This window comes from Camelina sativa, chromosome 14 (assembly GCF_000633955.1).
Source record: "Camelina sativa cultivar DH55 chromosome 14, Cs, whole genome shotgun sequence".
Lineage (NCBI taxonomy): Eukaryota > Viridiplantae > Streptophyta > Magnoliopsida > Brassicales > Brassicaceae > Camelina > Camelina sativa.
In genome coordinates, this window is record NC_025698.1 from 30,400,669 (window position 1) to 30,426,701 (window position 26,033).

At 39.3% G+C, this 26,033-nt stretch overlaps 5 protein-coding genes across 8 annotated transcripts; 3 read left to right on the forward strand and 2 right to left on the reverse strand.

The window, feature by feature from the left end:
• On the forward strand, positions 22–2,020 carry LOC104744159 (E3 ubiquitin-protein ligase SPL2-like). The gene is made up of 6 exons (XM_010465172.2): positions 22–459; positions 648–782; positions 872–1,033; positions 1,133–1,254; positions 1,446–1,565; positions 1,650–2,020. The coding sequence occupies exons 1-6, from the start codon at positions 103–105 to the stop codon at positions 1,924–1,926; spliced, it is 1,173 nt and encodes a 390-aa protein (XP_010463474.1). The 5' UTR covers positions 22–102; the 3' UTR covers positions 1,927–2,020.
• On the reverse strand, positions 1,978–4,193 carry LOC104742936 (nuclear transcription factor Y subunit A-5-like). 3 transcript variants are annotated; one of them, XM_010464021.2, is made up of 6 exons: positions 3,958–4,193; positions 3,651–3,719; positions 3,146–3,455; positions 2,867–3,054; positions 2,605–2,778; positions 1,978–2,514 (listed from the first exon to the last, which is right to left on the reverse strand). In XM_010464021.2, exons 3-6 carry the CDS (start codon positions 3,423–3,425, stop codon positions 2,221–2,223), a joined length of 936 nt encoding a protein of 311 aa, XP_010462323.1. In that variant the 5' UTR covers positions 3,426–3,455; positions 3,651–3,719; positions 3,958–4,193; the 3' UTR covers positions 1,978–2,220. The 3 variants fall into 3 exon arrangements, with proteins under 3 accessions (XP_010462323.1, XP_010462322.1, XP_010462321.1); XM_010464020.2 differs by having other exon boundaries at positions 3,645–3,719; XM_010464019.2 differs by lacking the exon at positions 3,651–3,719 and having other exon boundaries at positions 3,958–4,192.
• On the reverse strand, positions 5,952–10,966 carry LOC104742937 (polyadenylate-binding protein-interacting protein 3). 2 transcript variants are annotated; one of them, XM_010464022.2, is made up of 15 exons: positions 10,672–10,966; positions 9,770–9,887; positions 9,536–9,691; positions 9,302–9,432; positions 8,987–9,177; positions 8,145–8,322; positions 7,820–8,044; positions 7,622–7,746; positions 7,472–7,535; positions 7,339–7,369; positions 7,006–7,238; positions 6,787–6,924; positions 6,600–6,698; positions 6,442–6,510; positions 5,952–6,336 (listed from the first exon to the last, which is right to left on the reverse strand). In XM_010464022.2, exons 2-15 carry the CDS (start codon positions 9,873–9,875, stop codon positions 6,304–6,306), a joined length of 1,779 nt encoding a protein of 592 aa, XP_010462324.1. In that variant the 5' UTR covers positions 9,876–9,887; positions 10,672–10,966; the 3' UTR covers positions 5,952–6,303. The 2 variants fall into 2 exon arrangements, with proteins under 2 accessions (XP_010462324.1, XP_010462325.1); XM_010464023.2 differs by having other exon boundaries at positions 7,838–8,044; positions 10,672–10,964.
• LOC104744160 lies at positions 12,400–13,194 on the forward strand. Its single transcript, XM_010465173.1, has one exon. The coding sequence runs from the start codon at positions 12,400–12,402 to the stop codon at positions 13,192–13,194; it is 795 nt and encodes a 264-aa protein (XP_010463475.1).
• On the forward strand, positions 22,274–25,093 carry LOC104742938 (protein Brevis radix-like 3). The gene is made up of 6 exons (XM_010464024.2): positions 22,274–22,688; positions 22,834–22,985; positions 23,257–23,633; positions 24,128–24,263; positions 24,405–24,718; positions 24,804–25,093. Exons 2-6 carry the CDS (start codon positions 22,863–22,865, stop codon positions 24,880–24,882), a joined length of 1,029 nt encoding a protein of 342 aa, XP_010462326.1. The 5' UTR covers positions 22,274–22,688; positions 22,834–22,862; the 3' UTR covers positions 24,883–25,093.

Here is a 26,033-nt window from a genome sequence, read left to right on the forward strand (position 1 = left end):
TATGAATATATATTAATACCGATAATAGCCTCATCTCTCTCTTTCCTCTTCACTCGTCCCGTTGTGCGTGTCTGCGTGGAGATATTGTGAAAAATTACCATTATGTCCTCGCCGGAGCGTGCCATTATCAATCTATTGCTTGACCTCGCTCTCTCCTTCGACGGCGCAGTCCTCGGACTAACTTTAGCTATCAGCGCCGTCGGTTCTGCTATCAAGTGTGCATCTACCAACGCCGCCTTGAACAAGATCAAAGATGCACCCGATGTCTCCGTCGCTGACCTCCTATCGCTGCTTCCGGCGTCTGAAGACAAATCCGAGACTAACGACCACGGGACCAGCCCTGATCAGCGGCTCGTTGTGGTTCGCGGATTCGTCAGACCGAAGATTTCCGGTGACGACAACGTGTTAATCTCGTCGGAGACTGGAGATAAAGCTCTTATCATCCAGAGAACGCAAACGGTACGCTTACTTAAACACACAAATGTTTTCGAACAGGTTTGTGAATTTGCTGCAAACAAATTGCAATTGACCTAATTTTGTTTTATGTGGCTTAACTTTGGATGATTTGGTTCATGATTAGATTTTAATTGTGATTGATTAAGTTACCATGAAGATTATGTGATTTGGTGCTGCTGTGATCATCTCAGAAGGGAAATGTATGTTTTGAGGACAAGTTGAAGCCTTTACTAATGTCTATCAATTTTGTTTACAGTATGTGTATAGTGGATGGAAAAGATTGTTCCACTCGACTGCCCAAACAAGGAGTTGATTTTATGAGAAAGGTAAAAGTTTGTTTGCCTCCACTCTTTATCAGTTTTCAGAGCTTTCAACTTTGGCTCTATCCATGGCCAAACTCGTTTGCTTTGTGCAGGTCCCATTTGTCATTGTTGGAAATGATCAACAGTCGCAGTCTAGTTATCTCTTTGTTAATATGGACGGTTCAAGGCAACCACTTCCGCTTACCACTGTGTATAATCGTTTGCAGCCTATTAATACTTCGTTTCTTCAAGCCTTTTTGTTCCCCGAGTATCCTGTGAGTACTTTCTTCAAAGAAATCTTTGGTTTTGAGAACCTATGGTTTACTTGTTCTTGGCCACTTCCTTGCTAACTTTGTAATCCTTTCTCTTCCGAGGTCGGTCTGCTTGATGTAGAGAAGATTTTACCACCTTGGAAAGATATAACAGCTGTTGGCATCTGCAGTTTTAAGAATGGAGTTCCTGAAATCAAATCGTGCGAAGATCTTCCTTACTTCTTGTAAGAGTTTCATCTGGATACTTTTCTCTCGTCAGAGCCGAAATTATATATCTAGCTATAACACAAATTACTACTTCCGTCTTCTACTTTTTGTTTTCTCAGTCTTTTGATCATTTGACAATACTTACTCCATTGTTACAAAATGGATCTATTGCTGTTCATATATAAATCTTATTGATTAATCTTTGCAGATCAGAGATGACCAAGGACCAGATGATAGAGGAACTTATGGATCAGACCGGCTTAATATTCTTAGGCAGTGTTATCTTGGGCATTGTGTCTGTTGGCATCCTTAGCTATGCTGCTGTCAGGTACTGGAGTTGTGTGAGATCAAATATAGTTATAGATCTGGGCAATGTTTTGATTCGAAATCTGTTTGGCTGTCTTATCTTCAGGACCTGGAATAGATGGAAACTACGGAACCATCAGAGAGAGCTGTCACAGAGACCAAGTGAACCCATAGTCGATGATGAACCCGAGGATGCAGAGGAAATCCCAGATGGACAATTGTGTGTGATCTGCGTGACAAGAAGAAGAGTACCTGCGTTTATTCCCTGTGGACATGTAGTATGCTGCAGGCTATGTGCTTCAACCGTTGAGCGAGAGTTAAACCCTAAGTGTCCAGTTTGTCTTCAGAGCATTAGGGGATCTATGCGTGTATATTACTCATAATGACTCTGAATCTTTTCTCATTGTATCTAAATAGGGTAATGCACTTTGTCCTCAAGAGAATCCGAAATTTTCAATTAACAAAATAGTTTGACAATGATTTGAAAGTTCTTCAAGCCACTCTATATAGAGTGAGAGATTGCATAGGATATGGAAAGCAAAGTTTTTAAAGGAAGAATTTTTGTAAAGAAACCGATAAGAAAAAGTAGCCAAGGATGACTTCCCGTCATATATGATCACCAGGTCGCCGGAATTTATCGGAGTTCTCCCGGAGCAAGATCCTTCTCAGGTGCCTTCTCAAGTCCCTGACATGAGAGCTGAGACATGGTGTGTTGATGGATAACCTGAGAATCTGAACTGCGGGTTTTGGAACATGTTGATACGGTTTGAATTGGAGATCGGTGTGATTGAACTAGAGCCGATTCCGCTTCCACCACCGCGAGGGCTCTTAGAGAAATTCTGTACATTTGCCATTTGAGAAGAACACAGTGAGTTTGATGATTCTTGAAGCTTCTTTGTATTGAGGAAACGTCCACCAGAGCCTCTAGCTCTCTTTAAAGCATGAAGATGGCGAGACTCATGTAGGTACGGCTACAGAAGAAAGAAAACAAAATTTTGTTACTCATTCCCGAACTGCATTGAATCATCTTATAGGCCTTCTGAGTGAAAAAAGATTCATACTTTACGGCATTTGATGAGTTTGTTCTGAGCTTCGAGTTTAGCACGGTGCTTCCTGCGACGGAGGATTGCATGATACTGTTTCGCATTGACAAATATTGGTTCATTCTCTTGAATGTTATGAGGCAATGGCACTCTTGAAGAAACCAAACCCATCATCTCTAAATGTGGTAGCACCTGCACAAAAAGATTTTCCAATTAAACCAATCAATGCGCCAACATCAGTTCAGAATTGTGAAAGCACAAGGCATCACAGAAACAGTACCGTTGGTGTTGATGCATATTCATGATGAGGCAAGAAACCATTGAAATGTGATGTTTCAGCACATTGAAGAGACCAAGGTGTTTGACCACAAGTAGGAGGAGGAAACACAGAATCTTGAGAAACCATAGACGAGGTGAAAGTTGACTTAGTATATCTTTCAATAGGCTTTCCCGGGTGTTCGATGTACCCTGCATCAACCAAAGACAAAGAAGAGAAACCCATTAGCGTTTTTTAGGCAATGCGATTAGTGTTCAAAAAAATCAGTTAAATTTATTTGACCTGAGAGATTGGTATTAACAGTGCTGCATCCATAACGGTTACGTTCTTCAAAGCTTGCAACTTCACCACCACCGCCGCCGCCGCCTGATTCTCCCGTAGACTGTGTTGAGGATGAATCTTGATCTTGCAGCTGCAAACTCGAATGTTTCATCCCAGGGAATTGTGTAGTAGACATCATCATATCCTTTGTCAAGGTGAAAGATTCAGATCCTTGGATATTTGAGTTTGTTGGCATTGAGTTTCCCCAAGATGAATCTTTCCTTTGATGAAACACTTGCATTGTCTTCAAATCTTTTTACTTCAAAAAAGGCTAAATGTCCAAACCAAACAAAGTCCAGTCATAAGTCAACATTTTCTTTTTACCATGATCCGCAAAAGAGAAAATGAATCCAAAAAGATCATAAACACACAGATTCCAGGTTCAATCACACCGTAAGATTTGCTAAATGATCTAAAGGGTTTCTAAAGATTCAAACTTTGAACATGGTTAAGAACTTACACATACATGCAACACACAAAGAGAGTGAGAAGAGGGATTTTGAATAGAAGGAATCAGCTCATCTTTCACGCGAACCTAGTACAAGAAATCAAATCTCTTTTGAACTTACTGATCCAACCAAACATAGAAACCAAACAGAGTTTTCTCTCTCATCACTCAAAAATTGAGTTTTTTTTTTTTAGTTTTGTAATTACATCATCAGAAGTAAAAGTGGAGCAACCAAATCATAACACACTACCAAATAAATTAAGCGAACAAGAAAGAGAGAGCGAGAGAGAGAGAGAGAGAGAGAGAGAGAGAGAGAGAGAGAAACCTTTGGTGTTTTGGATTTGGTAATGAGATAGGAGAGAAAGAGAAGTTAAGTAATCAGTTTGAGATATGATGATGAAGATGAAGATGAAGATGATGATGATGATGATGATGATGCATGTCTCCTTCCTCAGAACATGGCTGTTTCTTTCTTCTCGCTTCCTCTCTCTCTCTCTCTCTTCCTCTGTCTTTGCAAATTGGGTATTGGCTATGGCTTAAAAGACTAATCTTGACTCCTTTTCACTTCTTTTTTTATATGTTTTTCTTTTCTCTTCTCTCAACAAATACCCAAGTTTATTTTCACACACGGTATAATAATTAGTTAAAGAATAGTTAATTCCTTTTAATATAAGTATTTTTTTGTTTCCATTTCTATTTTTTTTGCAGAGTTTGACATGTCTATTTATGGTAATTTTGTTTATATTTTTATTTATTCATATTGTTTATGTCACGAAATTAGATGTATAAATTGCAAATATCGTCATGTGGCACTTTTATAATTATCAAATTTGCGAAGCGCGTTTGGTTTTATAAGAAAATTAAAGAAAATATGTAGGCAACAATAGAGAAAAAAATATTGTACAATATAAACGTAGAAATGCCACGAGTGTATAATTTTGATAAGGCTATATATTTAGGATGAAAAATTAGGTTAAGAAAAATCAAAGAAAAAAATGAATAGTTTTGAAAATATAGAAATGGAACCATTCTTGCAAACTGTTAAACATTTTTGAACTTTAAAACAGTGAAACTACATGTTTTGCTTTGTGTATTTTTATGGAAAATGCTACATTTTTTTATTTTATTTCATATCAGTGATGTTTTTATAAGAAAAATTATAGGGATTCTAAGGTTCAAAGGTTTTAAATAAAATATAGAGGGTATTTTTAAGAATCATATTCTAATCCTACGTTGTTTCATAACAAATGTGCAGAATAACATATTTTTGGATATATATAGTGAAAGATAGGTATTTTTTTTTTATCTAAACGTGCTTTTTTCATCTCTGTCTTTTTTGTTTTTGTTAGAAGGTCTGATTTTATTTTTATTTTAAATACAAAAGCAAAAGTTTAAGTGGAAGGTTGTCAACATCTCTTTATAGCGCAATCAATATTGCATTTAAGCGAATAAATGAAATTGTTTTGTTTTTTGTAGTTGGGGGTAATCGAAATTTATTGCAAGTCAAGCAAAGCGAAGATCCCTTTTTTCCAGTTTTCTTTCTTTTTTCACATTTCTTGATGCACATCACAGCTTCCCCAAATACACAAACCAATGAATCCTAATTTGGTAGTTACTTCTGCAGTATCTCTCTGCATTTAATCCACAACTCTGTATAGTAATTATTAGCATGACAAAAGAAAAATAAAACATTAAAAATATATGTAAAAGAAAGGAAGTTATTAATACTATTTTCTATGTTCAGTTCAATAAAATGACTTTTTAATAAACTAATTGGAGTAAAATATGACTATGTCAGTATTGTGTTTGCTACGTACACCTTATTTATTTGCTTTAGAGAAAAGAAATGGGTAACTATCATCATGCTTCGAAAGAGTTTACAACAGTACAGGTGTTACCTCAAAATATTATTATAATATCATCGACAGAATCTAGAAGTTCTTAAGACTCAATTATTTGATTGTGCTAATGTTTTTATAGGACATTAATTAATAGTATTTTCAAAGACGACAAACGAAATTTCCCCTAACCTAGATCTTTGCTTAACTCACCGCAATAAGATTGATTAATATAATACGAAAATACGAAGCATAAGACAAGACATGACTAAACCCATTAATCTAATAATCCCAAAATCTAAACATCACGCTTTCAAACTCCAATCATAGACACACCATTCTGTCCCTACCGTGTCTTAACACGTATATGTAAGATTGAACTACAATCGTTCATTTTTCTTTTTTAAGTAGAGTATATATAATTAAAGAAAAAGGTATTTTTTTGCCTACCTAACCTGTTTTATTATAGAAGAAAAAAACCTCAAACACAGAATATGTCATACATCTAAAGATTAACGTTAAAGTTTGAATGGAGACACAAGTGAATAAAGAAATGAGATCAGCACGAATCTGCTGTAAAATCTAGTCTAATACCTAAACACAACTAAATCACCATCACATCACAATGTGTTTTGTTAAATTCTCCTCACAAAGGGACCATCATACATACCCATTCATCAATTTTTTAAAAATCAAAATAATTTAATAAAAAATGAAAAGATTCGGTGCTTGAAATCAAAATAAAGTAAATGAAATTAATGGAACTCATTCCATCAGAAGGATTATTCGAGAGACCTTGTGCCACTACCATTCATGGTGGTTTTCAACAAAAGCTAATAAGAGTCTCTTCCTTTATATGGCATTTCCTGCAATAAAAAGCAAACATGTCAGTAAACTCTCAACTCTTTCGAGCGTTTTTATTTTATTTTTGTAACTAGACAAAGCAAATATTATGAAGGATGATAGTTAACCGGTTGGTACGGCGTTGGCGGCATGAACAAGAGTGGTCTCTGCGGAGTAACCATCATCTGTTGTGGGTACTGTTTGTCATTGATTCCAAGATTCAGTTTTACAATAGAGAGAAGGTGGGAGAATTTTTGAGTCATGGTTTTTATAGCAATAAACAAACCTGTGGACCATTTTGAGAATAATATGTTTGATTTGGACCAAGCTGTGTTGTATTATTATACATCATTGGAAGTTGTTGTCCAGGGAATGCTGCTCCCATCTGTCAATTTGCAATTTTTTGAATCAGAAATAATCATCATTTCGGCGTTTTGATCATTAAGAGCAGATAAAGAAGAAAGAAAAGTTACTCCATATCGAAGATGTAATCCTGGCATCGGTGGAAGAGGAGGGTAATACAATGACCCGTCTGAGACTGGAGATTGAGGACGTGTAGTAGCTGATGGAGATGGTTTGAAACTCTTTGCATTGGGGTTCAGTTTAAATTCCTGATCAGACCTTCGTTAGTAAGAGTTTAGAGTATTTAAGGACAAGTTAGATGATAACCTAAGCAACAAGAGAAATAAAACCTTAGCATTTGGGTTGAGTGTAGATTTTTCTGAAGATAAAGAACCAATTGAAGAGCTTGGTGATAGTATTGGACGATTTGATGCTGGGGAAGATGCAGAGTTTTCTGAATTTCTAGAGATGGAGCTTCCAGGCCACCCAGAGGAGGTCTCAGATTTCGATCTGTCCGAGAGTAGAAAGAGTCCTCCATCAGTGAAACTTGGCCTCACAGACGGTGGTGCATCTTCATTGATATCTTGAGGTAGCATGAAAATAACTTAGTTGGAAATTCAATGGGTACCAACATTTAAGATGAAAAGGAAGTCATAGATACGATAGGCTTAAGTTGCACATACCTTCAAGACCAGACACTGATTCCTCGGATGGCTGTGTTCATAAAGATTGAAGCAAACAGAACAGTGTTATACATAATGGTTATGCAAATGCCAAATGCAATTATGAGTAGATGCTCGAAGGAGTTTAACTTACCTTTTTATAATGGGAAGCTCCTAGGAATTTGCTGGTTCTTCGCTCACCAAGCTGGCTCTCATTCCTGTTAGAATGAGCTTTCAGAAACTTATAGTTTAATGGAAGATATTTTGAAAAACAAAATGTATGTATATTCCAAGGACAAAAGACCTGATATTTCCTCCAACAGGAAAATCTTTGGATGGCTGTTCGGACATAAGCGGGAGAGTATGCTTATTTGAGTTCGACCAGCTCTGGTCTATGAATTTGCTATTCCGTAATTGCCGGCTGTCACCCTGAAGGAACAAAAATGGCAATATAACCGATGATTCTCCTAGAAACTACTACCAGTGAAGAACTCAACCATACCCATGATCCTTCACAGACCTTGCCAGTTGAAACAGGTTTCTTGCCATCAGAGGCAGATGAGTCACCAAAAGTCAAATTGTTGCAGCAATCCAACAATATGTCTTCTTCTTCTTCTTCTTCTTCCTCTTCGTAACATGTATCATCAAATCTATTCAGCGTACAGACCGATGAGTATTTGGTTTCCTCATCAATATCAAACTTTCCACTAAGCTGGAGTCCTCTTTCCTGTGTAAGATGATTGCATGCATGAACCATTAGTAGGTAGATATGGTACAAAGATGCAACGTAAAAATACAAGTGGCACATAAGACATTTGTCATTTCACCTCTGCTACATGAAGGTCTCGGGTATTCTCACCCACAATCTCTCTCGCAATCCTCAAGGCTTGCTCTTCTAGCTCCCTCGTTCCAGGACCTCTCTCCAGTTTTGTGGTATACAGTTCCTCATCAAAAGTGCTTGTTACTCCAAATAAAGTCTTATTGACCTCAAACTGATTCCAGCCCCTATAATATCATCACATATAAGATATGTTATAAGAGGTGTCGTTCAACCCAGAGAGTGTATATGACCTAAGAATGAGAAATGAGCACAGGTTAACCCACTGCGGATGGAGGTCTCAAACTAACACGCAAGTAATCTTCAATGTAGATGTAAAAGCTTTTTCTGTATTCCGTTACTAAGTAAATTGATATTTGTTTGAAACTTAAATGTACTCTACTATATTTTTCATTTACTATATGTGAAAAAGGTACTTAAAACAAAGAAGATTGAAAATTTTAGAAACTGCAGGTGCATTAGCGGCCCACCCCGCCAAAACTCGCATACTGGTTTAACCTACTGTGGCATGGTTTTACCCGCTTGTACATTCTAACCAACCAATGGGAGGAATCAAACCGAGATAATAAATACATGGCTACCAGATAAGAGTTAAGAATCACGATCCAGAAATAAACACAAAACTCTCTTTATTAAAAAGAAATCATAGTAACAAGAACAGAAATCTATGTTGTCTCTCTAAGCCTAACTCTCTAGCTTAGATAGTAGAAGTAAACACTCGAGGGAAAGAGAATAGAGAAGTAGAAATACTAAACAGTTTCTAAATCAGAAATTAGCAATTCTAATAAAAAGGTTAGGTAAATATCCTACTTTAAAGAATAAAGTCACTACCTCTTCCAAGGATCATCAAACACATTCTCCAGATCTGAAGAGTCTGGAATATCTTCATCAGGTACCCAAGGTTTCAGCTCTCTTTCCACATCAACATTATAAAACTGTGATATCAGAGAGTCTGTTAACAGCTCTAAAGGTTTCTCGGACGGAACAGAATTTGAGAAGTTATCGCTGGATATAGGAAGGTCCTAACACAGAGACCAATGACAAGAGAATAACAATGTCAATACATGAAGTAGTCTTTCTAACAATTCTAGTGCCTTGACATGAACACAAAAAACCCAATCCCATCTGCAAGAAAAGTGCACACACCTTAGCTATAACTTGCACAAGTTCTTCAGCAGGGATAATGAGTAGCTTTGAAGGTGGCTTGCTGACAAGCGAAGAACGGGATTTTGTTCCAAGTGAATCCTTAATCAAGCATGCCATTTTCAAAATAATTCCTGAAAGTTTCAAAGCAGTTTGTAAGAGACCAAAAAAGTGACCTCTTCTTATATTATATCACATCTCAAAGGAACAAACAAGGTTCCCCATTCAGAGCCTTACCAAAATCCTCCTCCACATTCGCAGCATGAAATATGCCACTGTAAATGGACCCATTTTTAAGGTGAACTTCTACCTGATGTCCAATCTTACAAGTTGTGAAATACAATAACAGCTCGTGAGAAGGGGTATCCACACTTCCAGCTTCCCCACCGTTCTCTACACATATGCATCAACAAATAAGAGAATGCAGAACATGATGTTGGTGCTAGATCAGAATAAAGATATACACAAAACCTGTATTGTTGACAGAAGGATGTGCCTTATTCACCCCTAGCTCATTTTCAACCATTCTGTGTGGAAATCCATTGGATGAAGAAGTCGAGTGAAGACCAGGCTTCATAGTTGCCTTATCCTGTTGAGTGAAAAAAGAGACAGGGTATATGGATCAACTTGAGTGTTCAATAAGATGACAAAGATAACTGTACAAAATCAATTTAACTTATGTTTTTTTTGTTCGATCTCATGGAACAACGATGAGTGTGATATACATACTGGCCTCCAATTTTTATTCTTTCCCGCATTGAAACTCCTTCTAAAATGTCTAAGTGCGATACAACTTAAGTGTCATAGTCAAGTCCATACATCAATCTAATTAAATAAAACCATATTACTGAGGGTTTAGTCAACTAAAAACTATACAGAGAATCAATGGGAATGATTAGCAAGTTCCGCGGTAGATAAAAGTATGTACTGCAGAGCAGCAACCATAAAGTAACTCCGATTGTGAGCCATGAGAACAACAACAACAACAACAACAAAATTGCCAAAAATGAATGTTTCTGATTGTCAGGATAAAAAGCATCAAACTTGAAAATTGGTGTTCTATCCCCTAACCAAGCATTTGAATCCCATAACTATTCTGTAATGGAGAACACAGAATTAAAAAGGTTACATTGAACGTGATTCATTGCTACGAACACACAAAAAAAAAAAAAAACAATGACTTGATACATCAAACAACGAAATCATTACTCTCAGCTCCAATACAGTTGCACAACAGATAGAAGCCCTAAATCAGCCAACTGAATCACCAAATTCTCAAACAAGTTCCGCAGGAATAATAAGTAAAGCTGAAGGCGAAAAAAAATATCAGAATCTGAAAAATTATAACAGAGACTTGAGAAAATAATATTTACCTCTCTCAATAAGCTGAAATCAACAAACCAGCGTTTAAATAAAAACAATGCTAAGAGGAGACGACGAAGCTAATTTCCGTAGCGGCGAATTTTAGGGTTTATTTTTTTCTGACAGAGTTAGGGTTTACCGGCGAGTTGCGGAGAGAATCGCGGTAAAGGAGTCAACGACAAATCAAATCTCCAGAGAGAGATTTTTGATTTGATCCTTTTTTTAAGCAATGAGCAAATTCAGGGAAGAAGAAGAAGAAGAACATAAGACGAACAGAAACAGATCGGTTCGGTCGAGACGCGAGGGGGTATATGATCTCCTACGCTACGGAACAGCGTATGATTCAGTTATTGGGCCTTTTCTTATGATCCATTAACTTTTAACCACCTATAATATCTTTGATTAACAAGAAAAACAAAAAATTAAAAGATAATATCTTTAGAAAAACTATCTCGAATTTTTCTGAATCCTAGAGATATACAATTTTTGGTTTTTGTTAATTGAAAATTTTAGTCAATATTTTTTTTTAACAGCATTTTAGTTGATATTTTCTTGTAAGTGTTTAAATTAAAAAATAAAATAAAAAACTAAAGTACATGGCCATTGGCACATTCAAACAAGAATAATTTTCACATTAAACAGAAAGTGACCTTTACATTGACTTTTGAGAAGGCATGATATGTCTTGCGCCTGATGATGTGGAAGTTGTACTTGGAGTTTTAATAAAACTCATAATTAAATCAGAAGGCTTGAACTTTCAAGGAGAATAAAAAGATGGGTAAGAAGTATTGTGAGGTGTAGGTGGGGAACAATTCTACAACATTTTATATTATAATCATCGCTTTTTGAAATTTTAACGTTAAGGCTTAGTTGCACGCTCTATCATTATAGTTTCATCGTTTAGACTTTAGAGCAAATCATTTCACGCCTTTTATCAAATTTATAAAAAACAAATTCTTTTATAGAGTAATGTGATTGGCGTTAAGAGAATAATTATGTGTTTATTAAATGATTTTGTGAATTTATAAACTTCACAAAATGCTCATTTAGGAATTAGTTTCTCCTCTAATAATTTTTTTTTGTTACTCGTAATCCTAATGTAAAAACGGATTTATAAATGCTAGTATCTATTCGCATTATATCATTTATATAAATAAAGTTTACGTGACTGTTATGAGTTAGAAAATAAATTTGATCGATTTAAAGTTGGCTAAATATAGTTCAACATTGCAGTTAACAATGCAAGCAAGTAAATCAATCTAACATCTTTTTAAAACTAACATTGCAGTTAACAATGCAAGCAAGTAAATCAATCTAACATCTTTTTAAAACTACCTTTTTAACATTTAAAATTCATAAGGAAAAAGGGTAAAAAGAACATATATACAGTCCCAATATTTTGAATGATGTTATGTATAAGTAACGGTAATAATCACCAGTGCCGTTAATATTTTCCGTTGTGTACATGTCTTTTTTTTCTTTTTTTGGTTATATAAAAAAAATCAATAATTAAATTTAATAGATTAAAGAATCATAAAGAATATATAAAATAAGACTATAATAGTTACGTAATAAGAGAGGGGAAAACACATGATTAGGGATGGCGATTTGGAGCAGCAGGTCACGGGCGTGCAAGATGCAACCATGACTGACATTGGGGATAGGTCTCGACCATCGGGAGATCCTCCGGATGGTGTGGGGACGTGGGTTCAGAAGGTGGTAGGGAGTAACGCGGGGGGATGTTAGTTTCGGAGGCTGTTTTAGATAATGAGTTTGTTATGGCGCGAGTGAGTTTGGAGTTTCCGAACGGGGCGAATGGGGAACCATTGGTCACAATAGGACAGGAAATGTTGGATGCTATGCATGGTCTTTGGAAACAGTGTATGATTGTTAAGGTTTTTGGCAAGCATATTAGACTCTCGGTTCTGAGTAGGAGACTTCGGGAAATGTGGAAGCCGAAAGGGGCCATGTATGTTATGGATCTGCCACGACAATTCTTTATGGTTCGTTTTGAACAAGAGGATGAGTATTTGGCAGCTTTAATTGGTGGTCCATGGAGAGCGTTTGGTAGTTATTTGATGGTACAAGCTTGGTCTCCGGATTTTGATCCTTTGAAGGATGAGATCGTTACGACACCGGTGTGGTTACGTTTATCTAATATACCGATCAGTTTCTACCACCAGTCGATTCTGATGAGTTTTGCTCGTGGTCTAGGTAAACCAATTAAGGTGGATCTAACGATGTTGAAGTTTGAAAGGGGTCGTTTTGCTCGGATATGTGTGGAGGTCGACTTGAGGAATCCTTTGAAAGGCACGATTTTGGTGAATGGAAAGCGTTATTTTGTGTCCTATAAGGGTCTGTCGAATATATGCTCTGGTTGTGGTCTGTATGGTCATATGGTTCATGCTTGTCCATTGCGGGTTCAGGACCAACCTGTTGCGCTAGCTACTCCGGCTGTTGAGATGGCGGTGTCGGAGCCAGTGCAAAGAGATGATGGGTTTACGGAGGTCAGACGCGGGGGGAGGAAGTCATGACCACCGCAGAATAAGGCTATAGCCACAACGGGAGGTTCCGGTGTAGTTTTGGAAAGAAATCTCAGGGACATATCGCAAAATGTGATAGGGAAGGTGAATCTTGCAAACAGATTTGGTGGTTTAGATATGGAAGATACTACCCCTGATCTTAGGGAACCGACGATGCGATTTGGTGCAAACAAGGAAAATGAATATAATTCGGTTCAGTTTGAAGGTGCGAAGCGTGTTGAGCAAGGGAAACAAATGAAATCCAATTTGGGTATGGCGAGAGATAAAGGTTCTTTACGTGATGGGCCTCACGATAAACAGGCCCAGTTTACTAAAGGTGGGGAGACATGTGGGTTTAAGAAACAACAGAAGCATGCTAGGCCTGTTCGGGGTTTAGTATTTGGGCCTATCCGAGAGGAGGGTTCTCTGCCTATCCGAGAGGAGGGTTCTCTGCCTGCCAGTGGTAAGCGACTGCGAGTCAAAGCAGAGAGCATCGGAAGACTGGGTGGTGTGTTTATGTCTGGGGTTGGGGACACGATGCCGAATTTGGGGCCTGATGGTGTCGAACCAGGGTCGCAATCATTGATTTGTTTGGGATCAAGTGGTGTAGAGTCATCTAAGGCGATGGAGGAGTCTAGGGGTTCGTCTGCCGGAGACATGAGCCCTCTTAAACAATAATGGTTGTCCCCGGTGATTATTTATTGCTTAGGTAAGTATATGATTAATTGCTTGTTGTAGAATTGCCGGGGGGCAAATAAACCTAATTTCCGCAGATCAATTAGATATCTTCTGAAGAAACACAACACATATGTGTTGGCGTTGTTTGAAACACATGCTGGGGGCGATAGAGCAGGTCGAATATTTCAGGGATTGGGGTTTGAAAACTCCTTTCGAGTGGATGCGGATGGCCGAAGGGGTGGTTTGTGGCTTTTGTGGAGAATGGGTATAGGTACGGTGACGGTCTTGGAGTCTTCGGACCAATATATATATACGCAACAATAGTGAATGAGTCTGATGTTATCTATTTGATCGTAGTATATGCGGCACCGACAGTCAGCCGACGGAGTGGTCTGTGGACACAGCTCCATGATGTTATTCAAAAGGTGGATGGTCCATTGGTAATTGGTGGAGACTTCAACACGATTGTTAGAGTTGATGAGAGGATTGGGGGTAATGGGAGACTCTCACCAGACTCGTTAGCTTTTGGTGATTGGATTAGTACAAAGTATTTGATTGATATCGGTTTTCGTGGGAATCGTTTTACATGGAAGAGAGGAAGAGTGGAGCAGAATTTTGTGGCTAAACGGCTAGATAGGGTGTTGTGTTGTGCAGAGACTCGCTTGAAGTGGCCGGATGCGTCTGTGGCACATCTCCCCTTTTTAGCTTCGGATCATGCTCCCCTGTATATACAATTATCTCCGGTGGTGAGTAGAGATCCTAGAAGGCGACGATTCCGGTTCGAGGCAGCATGGCTGAGTCATTCGAGATATGTCTACCCCAGAGGCACTTGATTATTTACAGGTGATGTTAAAGAAGTGGAACAAAGAGGTTTTTGGTGATATTCATAGGAAGAAGGAGGGTCTGCTGGGAGATATAAAAATGATACAAGACTTGTTGGAGCATTCACAAACTGATACCCTGCTACAAAAAGAAGAGGAATTGCTTCGAGAGCTGGATAAAGTATTGGAGCAGGAAGAAACTTTGTGGTTCCAAAAGTCGCGTGAGAAATGGTTTGTACAAGGGGATCGAAACACGAGTTATTTTCATACATCCACGGTTATAAGGCGAAGGAGGAACCGGATTGAGGCACTAAAAGATGATAGGGGTGTATGGAAGACAGAACCGCATGAATTGGAACAGATGGCGATCACTTATTACAAACGTCTTTATTCTATGGATGATCTTGAGGCTGTGGTGGAGAACTTGCCTAGGGAAAGTTTCCAGAGTTTGACAAGAGATGAGAAGCTGGAACTGAGTAAGCCATTTTGTGAGCAGGAGGTTGAAGCTGCTATTAGGAGTATGGGACAGTTTAAAGCTCTTGGTCCTGATGGTTATCAGCCGGTCTTTTACCAGCAGTGTTGGGAGATTGTGGGAGAGTCTGTGGTAGCTTTCGTGTTTCGTTTCTTTGAAACTGGCATCTTAGAGCCAGGACGTAATGATGCTTTGGTTGTGTTATTGGCAAAGGTGGAGAAGCCAGAGAGAATAACACAGTTCAGACCAATCAGTCTCTGTAATGTGTTGTTTAAAACGGTGATGAAGGTAATGGTGTTGCGACTCAAAAATTTGATGACAAAGTTGATAGGTCCAGCACAATGTAGCTTTATCCCAGGGCGTCTTAGGACTGACAACATAGTCATTGTCCAGGAGGCCGTCCATTCGATGAAAAGAAAGAAAGGGAAAAAGGGTTGGATGCTTCTAAAACGTGATTTAGAGAAGGCATATGATAGGATTCGGTGGGATTTTCTACAAGATACATTAGAAGCCGCTGGTTTGTCGGATAAGTGGGTTCATTGGATCATACAGGGTGTCACGGGTCCGTCGATGAATATATTATGGAATGGTGAAAAAACTGAAGCTTTTCAACCTTTGTGGGGTTTGAGACAGGGGGATCCGTTGTCTCCGTACTTGTTTGTGCTATGTCTGGAGCGTCTATGCCATCAGATTGACTGTTCAGTGGGGAGGAAGGAATGGAAGCCTATTCGTCTGTCTCAAGGAGGGCCCCTGTTGTCACATGTTTGTTTTGCAGATGATCTAATTTTGTTTGCGGAAGCCTCTGTGTCCCAAATACGAATTATTCGACGGGTGTTGGAACGGTTTTGTGTTGCTTCGGGGCAGAAGGTGAGCCTAGAGAAATAAAAAAAAATTTCTCTAAGAATGTGTCAAGGGATTTGGGGAAGCTTATCAGTGATGAGAGTGGTATTAAATCAACACAACATTTAGGCAAATACTTGGGAATGCCTATATTGCAGAAGAGGTTAAACAAGGAGACTTTTGGGGAAGTGTTAGCGAGAGTCTCATCAAAATTGTCCGGGTGGAAAGGAAAATGTTTGAGTTTTGCGGGTCGTCTGACACTTACAAAATCTGTGCTTACGTCTATCCCTGTGCATACTATGTGTGTTATTTCTATGCCTAAGAGTTTGTTGAAGGAGTTGGATAAAGTGTCGAGAGCGTTCTTATGGGGTAGTACAAGGGAAAAGAAGAAACAACACCTGATTTCTTAGAAGAGAGTTTGTCTCCCGAAGAAGCAAGGTGGACTTGGGATTCGTCTGGCAGCAGAAATGAATAACGCCTTATTAGCAAAGTTGGGTTGGAGACTTCCCCATGATTCTGTTAGTCTTTGGGCACGTGTGTTACGTAGTAAGTTTAAGGTGGGGGATATGCATAATGTGTCTTGGTTGTCACCTAAAAATACTTGGTCCTCTACCTGGCGGAGTGTAGCTCGGAGCATTCGGGAGGTAATTAGTCTGGGACACTGTTGGGTCCTTGGGAATGGTGGTGCTATTCGTTTCTAGCAGGACAGGTGGCTCACAAATGAGCCTCTCTGTGAGGGGGTTACTGGGTCTTTACCTGCGGAGTGCTTGAGTGTGCTAGTCCAAGATATGTGGCGTGATGGTTCTGGGTGGAACTTGGGAGGGATGTTGTTACCACAATTACACACACATAGTGGTACAACCACTTAGGAGGTTTTTAGGATCAATGCTAAGTGTTTAGGAAGTATTTTAGAAAATGATTATATGATTATGTAAGGATATAAGAAATCTGGATTCTTCCATAAAGGAGATGAGCATTTTGTGAGAAACTCCGAATGAGATGTGGCGCAAAACGTCTTTGCAATTTCTTCTTTTATGGGATTAAGCATTTCCATAGGGTATAGATGAGACACCGTTGTCCAAAGTAGCAACTGATTTTTGTGTTTGAGACCTTTCGGGTGCCATGAAACTCTCCGAAGACTATGAAGGATGTCAAATCCAAGTATAAAGTCCTTTCCAGGGAGTTCAGAACCATATACTTTGGATTTAATCATGTATCCGGAGAAAAGTTGGATGTAAATTGGCTTGCTGATAAGAGAGATATGCAATATCTGGTCGTTTGCTGCTTTGAAAGCGAGTGAACATGAATTCCAATGTGAGGCTGGGAGGAGGTCTGGTTTGATGATGGATGAAGCAACTCCAGTGTCAAAATAGGCAATGACCGGTATTGGTTTATCATACTTGTTTGGGAAGATGTAGATCTTGGCATTTGGAGATGGTTGGGTTAGATACACCAATTCTTCTTGATGTGATTGCTCTACTTTGCAGAAATCGAATGTGTAGAGGTCAAACAACATGAATTGGTCGTCTATATCGCTTTCATCTCCAGTATCCTCTTCTGAAGATTCATCTTCTAATTCCATACCCATTGCAAGAACTATATCATCAGTTGGTTCATCATCAAGGGAAAAGATGGATTCAATATCTGAGTCGTCAATATCTTCAACTTGTGCCAAGTAGCCAAGGCGGTTGTATCTCTTCTTCTTGTTAGGACACTGTTTCGCATAATGTCCCTTCTTCTTGCAGATGTAACATCTGTCTGATTTTTTGAAACCTCTTTGAGTTTTCTTCCTTAAGAATTTCCATTTCTTTCTAGAAGATAGCTTTGGATATTTCTTTTGCCACTTGCTTCTATAGCTCTTTTCTTTCCCATGACTTGTAGAACAATGACATCTCTTGTCTCTACATTTGATATTGAGTTTTGGCCAATCACATGCTTTTCCTAGAAGCTTTCCTTGTTCTTGAAGTTGTTTGAAAAACTTATGGTGGTTGCATAGCTTTTCAAGGGCTGCCAGAGAAATTTGATATATTTCTCCAAGTGAAGCTTGGTTGAGAGGCATATTATTGAGAGACAATATCCTTGACGTTTCATTTCCAAGTGGTTCTGGAAGTGAATTCAGGTACGCCTGCTTGAGATTGACGTCATCTATCCCATTCAGGGCATAGAATCTCTTTGACATTCGCTCATAATGTCTTTCAAGATCCTTCCTCTTGAAGGAGCAGCATCTCATGCTAAGATACTCTTCTCTGGCTTGGATAGTATAATGATCCCATGTGCCGAGAAATTCATTATGGATGTGTCCCACCAAGGCATCGATTGTTGGAGATTGTCGGATTTGTAATTGTCGATATTGGCCTAAGCTTATCCACCATTGCTTGAGACGTCCTTGGAATTTAGCCACCAATTTATCAATCGATGTAGGCAAAATGGCTCCTCGGTTGAGTTGTTGTTCTGTTAGCCATGCATGCATCTCATATACTTTGTCGCGCCATTTTGAAGCGGGAACACCATCAAAAGAAAAACCCTTATGTGGTTCTGTATTAATCCGCAGATTTCCTTCTGTCTGATTTCGTCCAGTTTCTTGAGTTTCTTCATATACGTTTCCACCTTCACTTTCTACGTCTTCTTCAACCACAGCCGGTGAGGCCATCACAAAAAGGTGGGATTATGCCCTCATCATTTTCATCTTTTATTGGCGTCTTTTTCATCATACTTTCTTGAGAAAAACGTTTTTCTCGTTTTGCAACCTTCTCAAGAAAAACAGTGATTGGATTAGCACGCTCCACCATGAATCTGCGCTTTGTTGGTTTCGGGTTGATCTTGAGATTTTGATGTCTCAGTCAAAGGTTTGGGTGGTTCAAGTATGGCTTCCTTCCCTGTTCTTTTTTCTATTGGCTTTTTTCTTTTTGGTGGACTGTTGTTCATAAACAACTTTTGTTGGTAAGAAGGAGGATGCTCCGAAAATACTTGGGTCTTGAGAAAAAAATAAAGGTTGTGTTTGGGCTGCGTAAGGTGGTGTGTAGATGGGGTATAGTGTGAAAAGATCATATGGCATTGGAGGTTGGGTTTTGGATTGGTTTTGTAAGGAGTTTAGCTGATCTTTAAGGGACTTTAGCTCAGACTCTTTTTGGGACATGAGGGGAGAGTTTATGGAGACAGTAGTTGCAAGGTGGAGAAGTTCTTGGTGGAGAGAGGTTATCTTTTTGGTGAGTTCTTTAATGGAAAGGTCCATGATGGTTACCTTTTTGTCAATCTGGCTTAGGAGATAGTTTTGGGTTGTGGCGTTCTCCGACTGCCAGTTCAAAGTTGCTTCTGCGGCGCTGATCTGCTTTACTGAGCCATCTAGGTTCTTAACATTTAGATTCCGGATTTTCCATGAGTGTTTTATATTGTTTTCTTCAAACTCTTTGGATGGAAATGGTGAATCCTGCTGTGATGGAGGTTCGAACATGTAACTTAGTTGTACCTCTTCTTTGTCAGGTGTTGTGGGAGTTGAGCCACCTGAATACAATACATAGTATTCAAAATTCTTGCCACTTGGTTCTCCGAGAAGGCCAACTTGTGTGTCTCCAGACTCAAATCGTTCTTTGAGGGTTTGTTGTGTAGTTTTCTTTTTTCTCCTTCGCCTTGGGGTGTCATCATCATCAGAACTATTCATCTGGCAGTGTTGGCAATCACAAACATCAAAGAATTTGTGGCCCTTTTCATCTTGAAAAGAGTAAATGGGATCTCCCAGCGAATCAAAAGATGAGATTGGAACACCATCTAAACGTGGATGGTTTTCCAAAGTTTGAGCTTCTTCAAAAGGAGTAATTATATTGATTTCTGTGCAGAAAGCCGTTGGTCTTGACTTTTCTTCTTGTTGCTTAAAAGCAATCTCTACAGCTCCATCTTTTCTCCTATGAATAGAAGAGTCCACCGATTGTATTGGGGTGCTACGGTCATGGAGCTTTTCGTAATTGGTAACCCATGATTCTGGAAGCAACTTGACAAGCTCATCTCTAGGAATCTGTCTAGGAATATGGATGCACGACGGGCTATGCTGGGATTCCAATTGTATGAGTAGCGCATCTTCAGTGTCTCTAGGGAGACTTAAGTCCATTGCATGATTTTGGACTCTATACGCCATTTGATGGTGAAGCGTTGCTGCATACGTGTTTCCAATTTGTGGAGCTCCTGTGATTTGCAGCTGGATTTGCATGTTCTGATATATTTGAGGGTCTTCCAATGCCACGTTGAAATTTGGGAAGAGGGTGACGAAAACAGTGCCAGCGTTTAGTGTTGTCTGGATAGTTGCAATACAAGCATGTTGGTATTCCTTGTATCGGGTGTCGAGGAGAGCTACCCGTGCTACAACTGGTAAGCCTTTTCTGCCATGGAGTGTTAGCGCCAAACGTATCGCTCCATAATGAAGATGGGTATATCCTTGAGTTCGCCAATGATGTATCATGCCTTCGTTGATTCTGAGAGGAATCATTTGTTTTGTTTCTGTCGCTGGAATGAGATGATGTTCTAATGAAGATGCTAGAACGAGCTCCTTTGCATTATGTTTGTTAGGGACAAACACTTGACGGATGACTTTTGGAAAAGTGGAATTTGGTTTAGTGAAAGCTTTGTAAGGATTAAGTAATGGGAGTTGGGTAATAGGAACTTTGCTATCATCACTCACATACTCTACTTCATATAAGTAATCAATCTTTTTAGAATTTGATCGTCGAAAAGAGGGAGTTTTAGACAAAGAAGATGAACTTTCCATAATATATGATAGAACCAGAAACCAAGACAGAATACTATAACTCTCTTCTAGCCATTGAGGTAATAACAATCCATAAGTTGTCTCCCTGTTTTCCTTTTACGTACCACGAATATAGAGAAATAAATCAAGAGGTGCTTAACTACGCAAACCGAGGCAACATATTTGCAACATAAAAAGCCTCAAGGTACTTCGAGCATTACAACCTCATAGAAATTTTTCTCTATACCGTTTTTTCTTAGCATACTTAGATTTCTGATGTGGAAAATCCATTAATATGGCAACCACAGAGCATACTTTCATACTAGCATGGTAGAAGACAACGTCATGGCGTATTACCTTTCTGGAAGAGATTAGGTGGAATTGTGGTAGACAGGGTTACCGGTGCCAAAGATCGTTTGTCCTGGGGGGAGTTCAGATGGTTCTTTTACTGTTAAGTCGGCGTATGATCTACTAACGCGGAGTACAATCCCGTTACCTGATATGACTGCTTTCTGGTCCCGTGTGTGGAGTGTGGTGGTTCTGGCAAGGGTTCAGGTTTTTCTTTGGCTTGTGGGGAATCAAGCTATAATGACCAATGCGGAACGGTGGAGACGACATCTTGCAGATTCAGCTTTATGCCAAGTTTGTAAATATGGGAATGAGACTATTATTCATGTTTTAAGAGATTGTCCTGCAATTGAGGGCGTTTGGAGGAGACTGGTGCCAATGCGGAGACATAAGGTTTTTTGGGACATCTTTGTTAGAATGGTTATATGAGAATTTGAGTGGAGATTGGTCAACTCTGTTTGCGTTATCAGTATGGTGGGGTTGGAAGTGGAGATGTGGGAACGTATTTGGTGTTAATGGGAAATGTCGTGATAGAGTGCAGTTCTTGAAAGATCTGGCAAAGGAGACATCGGAGGCATTTTTGAAGAATAAAGGTCTTGCACATAAGCCGTTGAGGGTAGAAAGAATGATAGCGTGGAAACCACCAAGGGAGGGTTGGTTGAAGATGAACACAGATGGGGTTTCGCAGGATCAGACGGGTTTGGCTACTGTTGTTGGGGTGTTACGGGATGTGAAAGGGGCGTGGTTAGGTGGTTTTGCGGTCAATATCGGAATATGCTCGGCTGCTCTTGCAGAGCTGTGGGGTGTATATTATGGGCTTCATTTTGCGTGGGGTAAACGAGTGTCTCGGTTAGAAGTGGAGGTTGATTCAGAAGTGGTGGTCGGTTTTCTTCAGACAGGGATTAGTGATTCACATCCGCTGTCGTTCTTGGTACGCTTGTGCCATGGCTTTCTTTCAAGGGACTGGTGTGTCCGTATTGTGCATGTGTATAGGGAGGCTAACCGTTTGACGGATGGTTTAGCGGCTTATGCTTATTCTCTTTATTTAGGTTTTCATGTTCTAGAGGTAGTTCCTTGTAGGGTTGTTTCGTTTTTATCGGATGATGCTAATGGTACTGCATTACCCAGACAAGTTTGTATTTGAGTTTTAGTTTTGAATAAATTACGGGAGACAAAAGTCTCCCATCTCCTACCAAAAAAAAAAAATCATAAAGAGTGGGCATGTGGCACAGAGGATCAATAAGAAACACAGTAGACCACACTCTTCGTGTTTTGCAGTGTCCAACGAACTCAAAAAGCCCAAATCTCAGAGCTTTTTCCCCAAATCCGCAGATTCTGCTTCTTCAGCTTTGTGTTTCTACAGTGTGAGAGATAGAGAGAGAGAGAAAGATCGATACTTTGACTCTGCTCTCATTCTCTCTATCGCTTTGAACCAGACGAAGAAGCAAGAGAGAGAGAGAGATAAAGAGAGTTTAATGCGAATTTATGGGTTTGATCTACAGATCTGTGTGCCCTAATTTGTCTCTGGCGTAACGGTCATATTTTACCCGGTTTCAATTCGAGCTCTTCATCGCTGCGTTTCTGTGATCTCGGACCCATCCATCTTCCAAGTGTAAGTCTTTCTTTTTTTTTGTTTCCTCTTTTGGTATCTGCACTGAGCAAGAATCGTGATTTTTGGGTTTTGGAGTCTTTCTTAGTTCCAAGATTTGATTTGGGTTTTGCCCAAAATGTGATTTTGTTTTCTGGGTTGATCTCAGGAATTTTGTAGGGTGAAAGAGAGGGAGAGATGCTGACGTGTATAGCGTGCACGAAGCAGCTCAACACCAACAATGGCGGATCTACTCAACAAGAAGATGGAGTTATTGGGACCCCTAGGACTAAGCAAGCGATTAAATCACTGACGTCACAGGTAGATTAGTCTTGTATCTTTCCGAGTTCGTTCACTTTCATGGATTGTTGTTTGGTTCGAAGAGAAAATGACAAAACAAAACAAAAAAAGACATAGACTCGTGGTTTGGTCGAGACTTGACTCCTAGTCGTAATCTGTATTACTTTCTTTTGAGTTTTTATGATTAATTCTTGAAACATTTATTCCTCTGAATTGTCAATTACTCTCTTATCTGTTAGTTTTTGTCATGGCATGTGACTCTTGTACATATGTGACTACTGTTTCATTTCAGCTAAAAGACATGGCAGTAAAGGCTTCAGGGGCGTACAAAAACTGCAAACCGTGTTCCGGGACATCAAACCGGAATCAGAACCGAAACTATGCTGATTCAGATGCTGCTTCGGATTCTGGAAGATTCCATTATGCATACCAGAGAGCTGGGACGGCTAGCTCGACTCCAAAGATTTGGGGGAAGGATATGGAGTCCAGGTTAAAAGGGCTTTCTAGTGAAGAAGGTACACCTACGTCCATGAGTGGCCGAACAGAATCCATAGTGTTCATGGAGGAGGACGAGGTCAAGGAATGGGTTGCGCAAGTGGAGCCTGGTGTTCTCATCACATTTGTGTCATTGCCTCAGGGAGGGAATGATCTAAAGAGGATTCGGTTCAGGTAATTGTTTCTAGCCAATATTGACCTGAATGTAATGTTGTGTGTTTACCAATTGATCTGCTTTTGCTGTATTATTACAGCGTGATAGGTTTTACTCTTGATCTGATAAGTCTTCTTGTCACATCCATGAATATTACAATTTTCCAGCGTGATAGGTCTTACTTCTTGAACTGTTGCTACTTGTCCTTTTGCTTAGTCAATTGAAGTCCAGATGACCTTGAGCTTAAAGAAGCCTTTGTTTGTCAATGGTTTTCACGCTATTGTTGAAACCAAGAAACACTAGGCTCCATATTACCGAGACTAGCTTCTGTCATGGTCGTCAAATATGGATAGTTTGGCTCCAAAATTGGTATATCTAGCTATTGGGTGGTATTGTGCAGATGCTGGTTTTTTTGTGTCACACGTCAGACACGTTCCCTTTTGTTGCTAAGCTAATAAGAGTTTGGCTGATTTGAGGCTAGATGGTGATGTTTTAAAATTACTACTTCTTGCAGTCGTGAGATGTTCAATAAATGGCAAGCTCAAAGATGGTGGGCAGAGAATTTCGAGAAGGTCATGGAGTTGTACAATGTGCAGCAGTTCAATCAGCAGAGTGTGCCACTTCCAACTCCTCCTGTATCCGAAGATGAGGTAATGCTATTTCACTATTGAACGCGCAAATTTATTAATCTATCACAATCAAAGCTTTATGCGTTTTATCTCTCTTTGGGTTATACAAAGTTGCAACTTTTAGCCCTAAATAGATTGTTTGGAACAACCTTGTTGTGCCAGGGCTCGCAGATCCAGTCCGCAAAGGACAGTCCTGTAACTCCACCCCTGGACAGAGAGCGACCTCGCAGCAATATTCCAGGCTCTTCTGGTATTGCTTCAACACCAAAGCTCTCTAGCATCAGTGGAACCAAGACTGAAACATCATCAATTGATGGTTCTGCTAGAAGTAGCTCAGTAGATCGATCAGAGGAGGTCTCAGTGAGTAACGCAAGCGACATGGAAAGTGAATGGGTAGAACAAGATGAGCCTGGTATCTACATTACTATCAGAGCTTTACCAGATGGTAATCGCGAACTTAGACGCGTTCGATTCAGGTACATAACACAAAAACCTATTGTGCTATATATTACATACCAGTCTCTTTCTCAACGTTGAAACGATGTTGGTTCTATTTTGTAGCCGAGACAAGTTTGGGGAAACACATGCGAGGTTATGGTGGGAACAGAACAGAGCTAGGATACAACAGCAATACCTGTGACTTGATAGATTTACTAAGTGGAGCAACTACAAGACAAAGAACATTAACAAAACACTTTTTTTCTTTCTATAGTTGTAACTTAAACAAAGACTTTCTAGTTTTTTTCTCAATGACCTTGCTTCGTGTTAGATATTATTTATTTTTTAGGACAAAATTTGTCTCTCAGTAAGTTTCTTTTGTTTATATAAATTAAAGTACAATTAAGAGTTGACATGAAAGAAGTGAAATATGTGATACGATATGAATATAATATGTAATTCAAATCATCAAACTGGAGGAAATAATGAATTAACAATTTCATTACAGCAAAAGTGATGATATATCATTTGAAGATTAATTCAGTCGTCTCATATGCAGTTCTAAAGCGTCTTTCACCCGCCACAGCGTGGTCCAATGGCGAATGCACACCATATGGGGTTTTAACATGGTGGTAACGCTGGCCTCGAGGTTGCTCCATCTCCATCTCCAGTTCAAGTCGATTCCTAGCTACCAGCAACCACAGCTATGTGATCTTAACTAGCAAGCAAACTTCTGAACAAAATCTCACATGCTTACTTGTTGAGTGAATCATAACAAACTCTACTTATTCCTTTATTCAATGCATAAATGTCTCAGTTGTCTATGAATAGCTCTCTCCTTCTATATCCTCTCTCTTCTTCTACAGACACTGCTTCAGTATCGAATCTTCCAAGGCAGGACACAACATAGATTAATTCTCTGGGCCAAGTAATGCGGTCCTGTCTCTATTAAGTCAAAATCAAATAGGAAAAGCAGGAAGAGAATTTTATAATGCATGTGCTTGGTCGTTTTAGTGTTGTGCTTCTTTTGGAATCCCCTGTTCTTTTTATTTCTCTTTTCGCCATGAGAGGGTTTTGGGGATTTGGGGTGAGAGTTACTGTTATTTTGAGTGATTTTTCGTAGAAAAGATTGTGTTGTCATTGTTCTTCTTTGAGTTCTGTGTCACTCTTTTGTGTGCTTTTCTTGGGATCCCCAAAACATTTCTTTCATATACTCTCCCGGATTTTCATAAAGAACATTGGTTCTTGAGCTTGACCCAACTTTCTTCTGCACTAAGAATATGAACGCCACTTTAAACAAACGTTGTTAATTAGTTTGTGAGTTGATTAACTCATTGATTGCTTTGGTTTCTT